Raw genomic sequence first — 13,582 nt, forward strand, 5'->3', positions numbered from 1 at the left:
GGAAAAAAAAAATGCTTTTAACAGGGGAACAAAAAGATGAAAGAAACCTCAGGAAAAGCCAGAGGAGGAGTCCTCCTCCCAGGACGGACAGACATGCAATAGATGTTGCATGTAAAGAAACAGAACAACAAAATCACAGTTAACAGAGTACACTGATACAAGTAAATTATATTTAAAAAAATTTAGATTTGTGGACTGAGCAGGTCGGGGCATTTCCAAGTGGTGCCGAGTCACATGGCCTCCACTCCACCGTGGTGACAGATATAAGGAGGTAGATATATTGATAACATGCCCCAGATACAAAACCAGTTTGGATACATTACAGGAAAAAAGACACTGACAGGAATTCAGACATCATTTGGATTAAAAATGCAATAAAGGTTAATCTCTAAAATTATAGGTGACCCACATATGTCAGTATGACTTCATTTGCTGGCTTAGTCTTATCTTTTTTACAGTAATAATAAATGTCTTTGTTGCCAATGAACATTTTATTATCACTTCCTGCTGCCTTCACTTACTGCATGGAATATTCCAAGTCTAGGTCCAATGAACGGGAATAAATCAAGACCGGTAAACAGGAATAGTGTTTTAGTTTATCAATTCAAACACATTGAAGTAGATTTTTTTCTCTTGCTCATTGGAGTGGCCACTTTTCAACGTCGCACTACAATAATAACGACATGTTGACATTTTTCGACGGCTGAGGCACACTTTTCCGGCTCACGAAAGCGTGTTTTTTACGAGGCACGGTGAAGGCAGCGTGAGAGTCCCGCCGTGACGTCACGCGGAGCCGTTGAGTCAGTCAGCTGAGGGAGGAACTCCGACAACAGAAAGTCAACCAGGAAACCGAAGCTGCTAAACTGACCTACCGCCCCGGTGTGACGGCCAAACGGCGGTATCTACAACAGGAATCACACGGTTTAACAGTACAGGAAAGCGTATTCGGTGTTTAAGTTTATACAAAGCGGCGACATGGCTTCCCTTTTCAAGAAGAAGACTGTCGATGGTAAGTTTGCGCCGTGTGAAAAAAGCTAGCTAACTTGTTTTTAGCCCGGGTGCTCAGCCTGCTGTGTTGTTCACCGTCTTGAATTAGCTCTTCCCATTAAACGCTAACTTGTTTAACCTGTTAGTTGAGTCACCGGTCACATTGTCTGACCAAAACCAACGTTCAGGCGCTGCCAAACTTCAACTCAACGTACTAGCTTAGGTGTATAAGCTATTTTTGTAACATAAATGGCTGGGGAACAGTGTGAACAACAATATGAGGTGTAACTTGGGTAGCTTGGTTCCCATTTACTGATTGAAGAAGTTAGCTGTTTGTTAATGTTTGGTCCATATCGAAAGAAGGTGTCTGTATGGCTAAACAAGAGCTAAGGTGAAGTAATTGTTATACAATGACTGACAGAAACCGGAAACATAAACCCTAATCATCATACAATATATGTGAAAACGTTGACTATGTCATGTCAAATAGATTTAAGCATATATAAAAGTGTTCTATCGTTTATATTCTGTCATTGGTTTTCATTTTATCAGATTAATCCAGCTTCTACTCACAGAGTCACATTTTCTTTTTTGGGAAGACATTGTTAAAGCCACATTACTGTCCATTTGTGTTGAATCCTTGCTGTGCTTTCAGAAAATGACTCCATAAATGACTATACTAATGACTTTTATCCAAAACAGTGCCATGAAAATCTTTAATATAAAGGAAAGGCTGTTAATGACACTGTGTCGTGCTGTTTTTTCCACTCGGATATGGTAATTTTAGTGAGTAATATACAGTGTTGTCAAAATTTTGGAAAGCCTTTTCAATCTAAATATTTCAGTGTTTTTCTTCAGGCAAGGCAATCAGCCTCGCAAGGTCAAATGGAAAAATCAGCCTGTCTTTAATCAAATTAATGAATCAATGATTCCATTTAAAATATTGATTACTCCCATGGCTTTTCTGAAAGTTATATATTTTTTTGGAGAGTTTTATAAGAATAGCAAAATATATCATCTTCAAGTTTAAAAATAGGCTCTGTTGGTGAAGGCAAATCTTTTCACAGCACCGCCTATCTACTCCTCCCATCGCTGTCATTCCAGTTTCACCCATCCCGATTATCTGCATACTGTACTCACTGTGCCGTGTTACCTTCAGTCAACGCCAAGCCTTATGTTGGGTCTTCCCAGCTGTCTCCATCTCATATTTTTAATTTCTCTCATCTGTCGCTCTCCGGTCACAGGGTTTTTTCGGTCGTTGCCCTGGGTAGGGTGGTTGAAGTGGTTTCTGGTTATTTGGCGAACGGAGAAAGAGGGGGGGTTCGATCACACGTATTTGTAGGACGATATCCCTCCCACTTTGAGACGTTGGCGACACGTCACCTTATACGTATACATGCGGCGTTCACACAAGTGGTCCGAGGCTCTGACGTGTCTTTACCAAGGTCATGATTGCTGAACTTTTCGGAAAGAATAAGCATTTTTTTGGTAATGGGTCACTTTTTCCCAAAGTCATATTAAAGCAACTTTGAAATATAGAGCTGAGTCAGTTGTTTCAATATACCAGTTTATTTAGTTTATTCTTCATTATCCTTCACCAGTTTAATATCTAAATGACTTCCCAGAGAACTTATTAACTGCTGTGATATTTTATGCCATCCATTCATCCTGATCCTCTAGGAGAGATCTTCTGACGTTTTTCTCCTTTATTTCCCCAGTTAAAGGGTTTTTATGAGTTGATCTGCAAATTTGAAACAAGTTTTTTGGGTTAAATGAATTAAAGCTGCACTGATTCATCAATTAAAAGTAATTCACCACTATTTTGATGATCAGTTAATCACTAAAGTCATTTTTAAGCAAAAACGTCACACATTTGCTGTTTCTAGCTTCTTAATATATATTGATTTGCAGCCTTTTTTGTCTTTTATGACAGTGAATGAAGAGTCTTCAGGTTTTTTGACTGTTGTTTGGACAAAAGAAGCAATTTGAAGACGTCACTTTAGCTGTGGGAAATTGTGATAAGCATTTTTTCACAAAATTTGATAGATTAATCATGAAAAATAATTGTTAGTTGCACTGCTAATATGAATAAAATTGACTTGACCTGACATGACTGTTTTTTTTTTTTTTTTTGTTATCCTGAATCTTTACTTTTTTTGTGAAGTCGTGGATGATTGTGTGACCTCAGGGTCATATATTATCTCACATGATGCCACTTTGTGTTTGTGTAGGTGGTTAAGAGCTGACTCAATATTTTTGTGAGCTGTCCAAGCACTTCCACAGTTGGCAGTGTCAGTGTGCGTTCTCAATGTGCTGCTCATTACTCTGGTATTTTGCGTGCATGTGGGCACACACTTGCACACACTCACCATAAGGCAACTCAATAGATGTTTGAGATTTCTACCAAAGACAGCTGACCTAGACCCTGCCCTTTTCTAACAGCATTGCAGAATAGACGTCCAAATTGAAAACATAATCAACTTTACAGATATTTCAGTCTGTTTTTTTTTTTTTTTTCTTCTTTTTTTTTCACCTTCACCTGTACTGCACCGCGAATAAAAGAAAAAAAAATGTATAGATCGGTCCATAATTGAATGACATAGAAGATGAAAGATGCTACTTCACATTCTTCACATTCACTTCTGGTCTTTATGTGCGTTTTCTGTTCAGCTGTCAGCTTCTGATTATGTCAGCTATGCAAGTCAAACCATTATTATTAAAATAATAATAATGGTTTTTAAATGACATTAACATCAACGTTATCTTAACAGGCCTACTTTTAGCTTGACTTGCCTGTTAAAATACAGCTGATTTGAAATCCAACGTATCTTACAAAAGTGAAACCTCATGCATTAAATCTCATGAATCCAGGTACAGTTTTTGTGTCTGAAAAGTTACTTGGGTGTCATAAATGTTCAGGGTCCCTTTACAATCTTTGATCCTTCTGTCTCTCTCCAAAGACATAATCAAGGAGCAGGGAAGGGAGCTGCGTGGCACTCAGAGACAGATCACCAGAGACAGAGCAGCGCTGGAGAAACAAGAGAAGCAAATGGTGGGACCACACACACACACACACACACACACACACACACACACACACACACACACACACACACACACACAATGAGTTTGGGGAACATGAATTTCTACATATTGCATCAATGCTTTATTAAGCTCTCCCAACACACATACATGGCTATCTGGGATTGAGCCTGATTGGCTAATCGGTGTAAATGAATAGACATGAGTGATCTGGTCTGGTGGCTTAGCTTCAGGCAAGTGAGATACTCTCTCTCTCTCTCTCTCTCTCTCTCTCTCTCTCTCTCTCTCTCTCACACATGCACGCTCACGCTCACACTCACACTCACACTCGCACTCGCACTCACCGGAGCTAAATGATAAGGCTACAAGCACAGACACACATAACATTTCCCGTCTCTGGAAGATGAAAGAAGACGGCTGTGTCCTCTCCCCTCTGTTGTATTAAGTAAATATCATACAGGACATAATTACCTCCCTGGGGAGCCAGATTTTTATTCCTCATTAATGTTTCCGCTAATTAGTCTAGTTTTTTAAGCTTTGTTGCACATTTTGAATAAAGGATATTTTCACTAAGAAATGGAAATGACCTATATTTGCAATTTAGCACTATCATGACTTTCTGTTGCCCTCCCTCCATGCATGCTAGACCATAAGTCTTTGACAAGTTTGCAAAAAATGTGCAAAAAAAAATGCATTTAAGGCCTTAAAATGTTTAAAATACCTCACAATTATTTGAGACGTATGTCACATCATTTCACAATGACTTCTTTTGGAGGCTACATCACGGTTGGACTGGATGTTGCTTAAGTATGGGGAGGGGAGCTGATAAGATTTTATTGATATCAGTGCAAATAGTTGATTCTGCTTGTCTGTCTTTATTGATTGGTGATCAATATTTTGTTGAACAAGATAAGTCTACACATGCAGGCCTACACAGGTTTTCAGCAATAGCATAACTCTCAGAGTCTGAACACAGTCTAGAAACAAAGTAGAAACTAACCATGGCTTAAACCATAACTCCTCCTTCCCAGCAGAGTAGACGCATGAATTCCAATCCTTAAGTATCTACTTCTTTCTACGTCTTTATTTTTGTTGTTAATCTGTAATGGAAAAGTGTAGTAATGAGTCCTAAAACCCCGAAATCAATGAGCATTTTTGCACATCTGGTTCCCTCGTCTCAAAATGTGGCTTCCTGAAACAAATTGAAACTGCTGTTGCAACACATTGTTCATCTGTTGTTCAAGAAAGTCTTTGGTCTTTGTTTGTAGATAAAGTTTCCCCGTTCCTCTCAGGCAGAGCTTAACAGCATCACATTTGTCTGCTGTATTCCTGCATGTTTCAGTAAGCACTAATCTATCCATCACAGCCCCTCACCACCTTCCTCCTTGTCTGACAGGGCAGTAAATAAGACATTATAAGCTTCACATCTGCAGAAGTCCCACTGCTCTCATCGGTGTCTTTTCATAGTTTTTCAGATGACAGCACAGTTGACATTGTTATTGTCACCGTGTGCCTTTTTCCCTCACACAGCGCTTCCTTCCTCCATGGCAATAATTTGAATTTTATCTGCTCACATCCAAGCAAATACAGACTGAACCTAATGCACCTATTCTGTGTGTGTGTGTGTGTGTGTGTGTGTGTGTGTGTGTGTGTGTGTGTGTGTGTGTGTGTGTGTGTGTGTGTGTGTGTGTGTGTGTGTGTGTGTGTGTGTGTGTGTGTGTGTGTGTGTGTGTGTAAACAGAGAGACAGTGAGCTGAGTGGGGAATGTCTATAGCTTCATCAAACATTAATAATTGATTGTTGTTTCCTGAAGATGCTTTTAGCTCACACACAACAAATAAACAACACATGCCGGGGCTGTCGTACGGAGCAGTGCTGAGAGGCCTGGCTAGCTTACTGTAACCTGCAGCTCCACTCTCGTCTCCTGGGATGCTCGCACATGCACACACACACACGCTAATGCCCACGCACAGGATCCCTGTAGGCATCAGTGTGTTTTCTGATGTTTACCAAAGCTAAAAGCATGTATTTGTTTACCTGTGTGTAAGGCCTGATCCAGATGACTTTATTTACTGTGTCTATATTTGCAAACACACTGGTCTCGCGGGAGATAGCGGATACATTTCTGTTTGTTTATCAATACATAGGGTCGTTATGCATGCACAAGTACTTGGTTGTGTGTGTGTGTGTGTGTGTGTGTGTGTGTGTGTGTGTGTGTGTGTGTGTGTGTGTGTGTGTGTGTGTGTGTGTGTGTGTGTGTATTGTACATTAGGAGGAAGTCATGGTAGCACTTTGTAGGTCATAAGATCAGTAGCAGCACAGTTATTTACACAATAATGATTTCACAATTTACTCTATAAAAGCCCTCCAGATTCTTCTGAGTCATTGTCACTTAAATGACAATGAGGAACATTTAACTATGAAACTGTCTTAATTGAATATGAATGCCTCTATATAAGCAAACAAAACCACCAGTGAGAAGATTGGCGTGACAGTACAGACACTACAGCATCAATTAGCCATGGTTGGTAATGTTATACTTTGAATTGTAATTAATATTTGTTAGCATGCAGGTCACACAGAGCTAACATCATCCATAACAAAATTCCTACCAATTACAAAAGGGCTAAGCTGTTACTTACAGTTTGCAGGTGAAAAGCCAAACTGTTGGAAGTTTCCAGTCGCTTGACTTTTTCAACATCTTGCTAGAATTGTAACTTGCAAGCCTCACTGATGACAACAATTAGTCGTGGACATCTAAAATGTTCTTTCAAACATGGAATCGGTGTGGATAGCCCATTCTGAGTTTCCTCCATGACCCAGACACTGGTCATCTTCGTTACCAGTGTTGCAGTGTCTTAATGTGGCTTTTGACATGGTTAAGCATTTCATATTCCTGACACAGAAAAAAAAGACACTGTAAAGCTCACAAAACATCACTTTCAAATGAAATGTTTGTAAGGTACCATCTCCGCTACAGCTTATTTGCAATATGTGCAGCCCCAGACCCTCTATTTGTCTTCGTTTATATGGAACATTATCTCTAAATGTAATGCTTACTGTTTTCACTGGCAGATAAATTACTTGCTCATAAAACCAGGAGGCACTCAGCCTCTCGGTGGCCTCAATGGATTTGTTCCAGATATCTACGCTATAGCTGAATTAGCATTTGGATCTATTAGTGGCTGCTCCATCTGCTTCTGCCCTTTCACACAATACCGTTCTGTAATATGGACTCCATACAATTTCCATTCATAATCTGTTGTACTCACACTAATTTGCTAAATTTGTTTTGCACATACCAACATTTGTTTTAAATATGCTAAAACTCAGTCACAAGAGTCTTGTTGGTGTCATGTTCTTATATCAGATTTCTCCTCTTCACCCTGTAGGAGGCAGAAATCAAGAAAATGGCTAAGAGTGGTAACAGGGAGGCGTGTAAGATTCTTGCCAAGCAGTTGGTCCAGCTGAGGAAGCAGAAGAACCGCACATACGCCGTCAGCTCCAAAGTCACCTCCATGTCGACACAGACGAAGGTCATGAACTCCCAAATGAAGATGGCCGGCGCCATGTCCACTACAGCCAAGGTAACATCCTGGAGCCTGATCTTCAGTTCAGCTGGTTTTTCAGCTGATCTGAACAGATTTTTCAATTATCAAAATAGTTGGCTATTAATTTAATAGTTAACAACTAATTGATTAATCAACTCACTGTCACAGATATCCACTATGTTCAACAAGAAGTTAGGTGTGTTTGTTTTTTGCATATGTGCTACTTCCAGTGTTTACTAGTTTTGATATTTAAGTGTTGTGATTAAAGTATTAATTAAGTAATTAAGTATTAATGTGTTTAAAGCCAAGTGTCATGGCAGCGTCATCGTTAATGAAGTGTGAGATGTAGTAATTGGCCAGGAGCGATGTACTGTACAGAGTCAGACTCTGCAAACACAGACAGGTCAAATGTAATTAGGCTTCAGATTAATGGAGTGTGATGAGGTGGCTGTGCCGCTGTGTCAGAGCGAGAATGTGACGGTTGTTTTGTCAGACGCACCCAAAGTTTCAGCGTACATTTAGATTATTTAATAAATAGTGTAGCTTTGCTTTAGGGTTGGGTGATTGGATGAATATATCGTCTATCTGCGAAAAGCTCAACCCATCGCTGGTTGGTTTGTCGGAGCCGATATTTTGGTCTATTTTTGACATTTTATTTTGCTAAATTAGTGGTATAAACGCTGTCGCTTACAAGACTCAGTGAAGTGTATGAACAACGGTGATTAAACCAAACTGTTAAACTGCATAAACCTACACATTTTTTTTAAAGCTTTCTTGGCAAAAAGCCTACAGCTCAAAAAGATCTCAAGGAGATTTATTGTTGATTTATTAAAAAGTGTAGCCTTGATCTTTGGGCTGTTTGAGTGAAATTATCTTTTCACATTTAAGACCACGGATGTCAGAGGGTAATGTAAAGGCAAATTTATTCAAACAGAGTAAAGATTTGGTCCACAAAAATCACACAGCAATCACTTAGGCTAATGATTATAATATAACAACAACCAGGTGTGCACACCTGTGTAAATATATTGGCATTCGCCGATTGATAGGCTGACGGTGGCTGGTTGGAAAATATTAACATATCGCCCAACCCTACTCTGCTCTTCCACAATGTTGCCAGCTATGGCTTAGCATGGTTTGGAGCATCCTGCAACTCTTCAGTTGTACTATGAATAAAGCCGTGAATAAGGCTAAAAAGTATTTAAAAGAAAAATAGAAGGCGGCCATATTAAAACTATCGCAGTTAATTCTAGCATGAAGGTCTTCCTTATTTCCTGCAGCCATTAACTTAAAACATTAAGATTGATTCTCTAACCCTCCCTCAATAATGTTTACAGACGATGCAAGCAGTGAATAAAAAGATGGATCCACAGAAGACCCTGAAGACCATGCAGGACTTCCAGAAGGAGAACATGAAGATGGGCATGACTGAGGAAATGAGTAAGGACACACAATACTCACACACACACACACACACACACACACACACACACACACAAAGAGCTCTGGTATTTTAAGGCTTACTCAAACCAGACTGTCAGGATATATTTGAATGGTGTACGGAGTGACGTGTGGTGCAGTCTTTGTTTTGATTAGATAATGTGATTACGATTCCAAGAGCAAATGCCAAGACATAGGCATCAACACATACAGTACATTTACTAGTTTGGATGCAAACAATGTTTAGTTATCTCACTCCAAAGTCCAAACTGTGACTGATAATCAATGTGACCTCTCTGTCTCACTCTCTGTCACAGTTAACGACACTTTGGATGACATCTTTGATGAGTCTGGAGATGAAGAGGAATCTCAGGACATTGTCAACCAGGTTCTGGATGAGATTGGCATTGAGATCTCAGGAAAGGTAAGAAATTGAAAATGAGAAACTACCACTGATCTTATACATCCAAAATACCAGAACTATATACTTACAAGCACTTTAAGTCCATGGGCAATATCAGTTAAATCTAACAATGTGTCTATGTAATATAGAAGTTAAAACATAAAGTTTTACTCGCCTTTTACACATTCTTCACACTATTCTTAATGGAGGGCACATCCCCCAGCGACATGAACTGAACAATAACTGTTCCACATGGCTTTTACTCCACTGTTAAAATGTGTTCCAGCTGCCACATGGTGGGGCTCGCCCTCAGCTCTTCTCTCTCATGCACTGTAGTCTGTGTAACTGCCTGGCTGCCCATCTGCTGTGCGTCTGGCTCCCCCTGGGGGGATTCATGAGTTATTACCCCTCATAACACAATGTACAGACCCACAAATTCTCCTATAAACAAGCCCACAGCTGGAGAGAACAAACAGGTTTCATAAAAACCTGCAAAACTGTTGTTGGATTTAGAGAGGGGGTAGTTCCTTGTCATTCACGATAAAAGACTGGGCAGATGATTCTGAGGAGGCAATTTCTTGGAAAAGCAAAACAATAAAAGCTTCCTCAATGAAGCCTGAAGCTGAAGGGAAGTTAGGAGACTCATAACTACTGTAGTTTTAGAGAAACAAATGTAAGTACATCAGCAGCCGTTTGTGTTAATATCATAGTTGTTGTTTAACGAATACAGTAACAAATGTAGAAAAAAGGGCTTCCTTTTTCAGCAAATACAAGGTCATTTGTCGATAGTTTGAACTGAGATCAACATAATTTAATTATGCCTTTTGGTGGAGAGAGCCAGATTGTTGTTGCACTTGTAAAACACCAGTTAAACAGCGTTAAGAGTGCACAGCAATTATAATATCTGACTATTAAACAACAAGCCTGGAAAGCCATACTTTCAAAGGAGACTTTAAAGAAAGTTGAAAAGTGATATCTTCTGGCTTTAGCTGTTATTTCATACAAATGAATGCTGTAAAAATGAATACTGCAAATTTGAAGCAATTTCTTTAATTGAAAGTCTTCTGCCTGAACAATCGGTTATCAATATATGAAAAATATAAAATATGTATTAAAACATAAAACTGTTTTCACCACTGACATGATCTGTGTTTGTTGCAAAACCAGAGTAGGCTGCATGAGGAGTTAAAAGAACAGAGTGTGTCCAAGTTATTAAATGATGAACTAAATTACACAATATAATGACTTGACCTACCAAATGGCTTAAATGTAATAATATCAAATTGCAAATAACTTGTATTTTAATTAAATACATTTTCTCATACCAGTATTTTGCATTTTCTTCTGATATACATATTTGATATGAGAGTAATTGTAATTTGTAACAGGATACTTTTGGATTTATCTTTAATCATTAACATCACAACGACAAAGTATTATTGCAATATGAATTGTAATGTGGAGTCAATAGTTAATAAAATTAATAATAGTTCTCATAATAATCTCGATCGAATTTAAACCGGCCTTTTATAGTTGGCTTTTGAGTCACAGCTGTACATGGCAGCCATGTCTTTGAACATTTTTGTGCGTGTGTGTCGAGTTTGAATCGTCTGCTAATAGCATTTTTCTGCCCGTGTGTGTTTCCAGATGGTGAGAGCTCCAGCTGCAGGAAAGAGCGTCCCCGGCGCCGCCGCCTCCTCCAAAACAGCCACCATCTCTGACGAGGAGATCGAGAGACAGCTCAAAGCTCTGGGAGTGGACTAAATGTCTTCTACGTTATTAATGTTCACATTAGAAACCTGTGCGACATTAATACTGATTGATACAGACTCTTTCGGTTTTGTTCAGATGCTACAGGTGTAGCAAATGGTGCACACCAACACACACACAACACACACATTAAGACATATGAAGGCATGCAGGCAGACATTATACTAACACATACATATTCAGACGTTCTTTGGCAACTTCTGATCTATTTATGCGAAAATATTTATTATGACACTGGAGTGGCCACAGCCGGAAGATGGAGCGATAATAGATGTTTGACCTAAAGAGTTCTGATCCACCTACACTGTTGTTTACTACCCATCTCTGTCTTAATAAGGGCTACAGTGGATGTGACCTCAAAACTGGATTTTCCCATCTGATATTTTGGTCAAACTTGAGTTAGTCATACAGTCTATCCGCTCTTATACAACTGAAATGATCATCAGGTCATGAAATGATCATGATCAACATGGTAATTAAAATGAGCTCAGAGGTTGTCAGTAACCAGATGGAACTTGTTTTTTTCCTACTCACCCAATTTACCTGCGATCATTATCGCTGTTGGTTAATTAACACCCATCTGATTCACATCCTTTGAGGCCAACAATCCATATCTGATAATAATATCCCAGAGGTGTCAGCTATGGACCGCAGATACTTAACTGTGCAAAAGAAAGTGAGAAAATTGTCACTCTAGCTAATTAATTATCATGTTTTTATGATCCTTAGGTACGCTACCATAGATACTGGAGACAAACATAATGCATGTTAAACGTTTAACTGACATTGATGCCTTCAGGCGAGGGTAAGGCCTTCACTTTACTTCAAAATAATGCATGAGACGGCTCTTAATTAGCACCACTGAACTTGTGATGCTGTACAGAGAAAATTGAATCAAACACAAATTAGGACTCACTAAAAACATATCAAAGAGTTTTGGATCGATTCGTTTGAAACTACTGAGTAATCAAATTAGGTTTTTTTTTTAATTCTTGGTTGATGTTTGCTTTCTGATTGTGTATCGTATATTGGACATGGGATTTACAGTGATTGTAGGATGGCACTGATCCTGCAGTCTCTCTTCTCTTTCAGCTGCTGTGCAGTTACTGTCCTCTTTTATTTTAAGCTGCCTCACTCATTAACACACATGCGCACTACAGCAGAAATATGATGGATGCAATGTTTGCTAAGATGACACTGTGATCCAAGAGATGTTTTGTTTGTGAGAGTGATGGAGACATAATCTGAAGTCTTTGTCTTTTCTCTGTCTCTGGCCTTTTGTTCCCATATTGATTCCCATTGCCAAAACAAATCAGAAATGTCTCATTCTTGCATGTATCTGACATGCTCATTACATTTTTTTTTTTTTTTTTGTAAAGCATTCTCTCCTCTACCTTTTAACAGTCTATGTGATTGTGAGCGCAAACAAAGTTTTAACAGATTTTGACATTGTTTGAGTGCAGTTCCATGGTTAGGATGTTTCCACACTTTATAAAAGGTGTATGTATACTCCTCTTCTTTTCTTTAGTCATTGTAAAGTGACTCTGTATAGGGTTTATGGCTTTTATAAGGAATAAAGTTTCTTCAGGTACAGTTTGGTGAGTCTCCTGAGTTATGTAAACTTCACATTTCTAAAGACCATTTTTCAATTCATGCTGTATAGTTGTAAATAGTCAGATGTACCTTTGGTTGCCATTCATTTGAATGTCTCTTGACTCTTGCTTTCTATCACAGCGAGCAGCGGTTCAAATAAAGAAGCGCAGACTTTTAACATTAGTTTGCAATGAAAAATAACTTTGTAGAATTCATACAGAACTATGTAGAAGTCAGACTAATGGCAAAAAAAACTCCACCATGGTCGTTGCACAAAGTACAAAACTTTTCATAGCTTTAGAAAACTGGTTGGGAATGTTGTTAAAATGAAAACATTAAGTTTTGTGACCAAAGTGTTTTACAAAACATACAAAGTGAAGAAAAATACCAAGTCATTTTTAATTTTAGAGGTGTATCGCTGTTGAGCAGTGGTCGCGTGTAATCAAGTTCATTTTACATATACAAGTACAGTAGTTAAATGCAGATCTGAGGTACTTTTACTTGACTTGAGTGTTTTTTTAAATTTACTTTACCTTTTTGTTTTGCTCCACTGCAATAATTTGACAGTTAGTAGTTACTTTACAGATTAAGAGGGTTGGGATTTGTGCACACAAAACAAATCACATAATACATGTTAACATGCGATCATGAGGTCACGAGGAAGCTGCATGTAATCTGATAAACTCCTTCCAGTGATGTCACTCTGAGGCTAAATTGCATTGTGGGTGATGTAGGCACCAGGTTTTGTAAAGGAAGAACAATGCGATGAATAAAAAAGTTGATATCTCTGATTCTG

The 13,582-nt window shown here is 38.7% G+C and overlaps 1 protein-coding gene across 1 annotated transcript; it reads left to right on the forward strand.

The window, feature by feature from the left end:
• The first annotated feature begins 801 nt into the window (after positions 1–801).
• chmp2ba (charged multivesicular body protein 2Ba) lies at positions 802–12,786 on the forward strand. Its single transcript, XM_084362705.1, has 6 exons — positions 802–1,009; positions 3,948–4,039; positions 7,422–7,616; positions 8,918–9,020; positions 9,338–9,444; positions 11,071–12,786. The coding sequence occupies exons 1-6, from the start codon at positions 976–978 to the stop codon at positions 11,185–11,187; spliced, it is 648 nt and encodes a 215-aa protein (XP_084218831.1). The 5' UTR covers positions 802–975; the 3' UTR covers positions 11,188–12,786.
• The last annotated feature ends 796 nt before the right edge of the window (positions 12,787–13,582 follow it).

Source organism: Pagrus pagrus (assembly GCF_965226575.1).
Source record: "Pagrus pagrus genome assembly, chromosome: 9".
NCBI lineage: Eukaryota > Metazoa > Chordata > Actinopteri > Spariformes > Sparidae > Pagrus > Pagrus pagrus.

Excerpts from the sequence above, each read along its gene's own strand:
- chmp2ba (XM_084362705.1), top strand. The coding sequence starts at position 976 with ATGGCTTCCCTTTTCAAGAAGAAGACTGTCGATG. Across the intron at positions 9,021-9,337 it reads GGGCATGACTGAGGAAATGA|TTAACGACACTTTGGATGAC; the intron begins GTAAGGACACAC and ends TCTCTGTCACAG. Across the intron at positions 9,445-11,070 it reads GCATTGAGATCTCAGGAAAG|ATGGTGAGAGCTCCAGCTGC; the intron begins GTAAGAAATTGA and ends GTGTGTTTCCAG.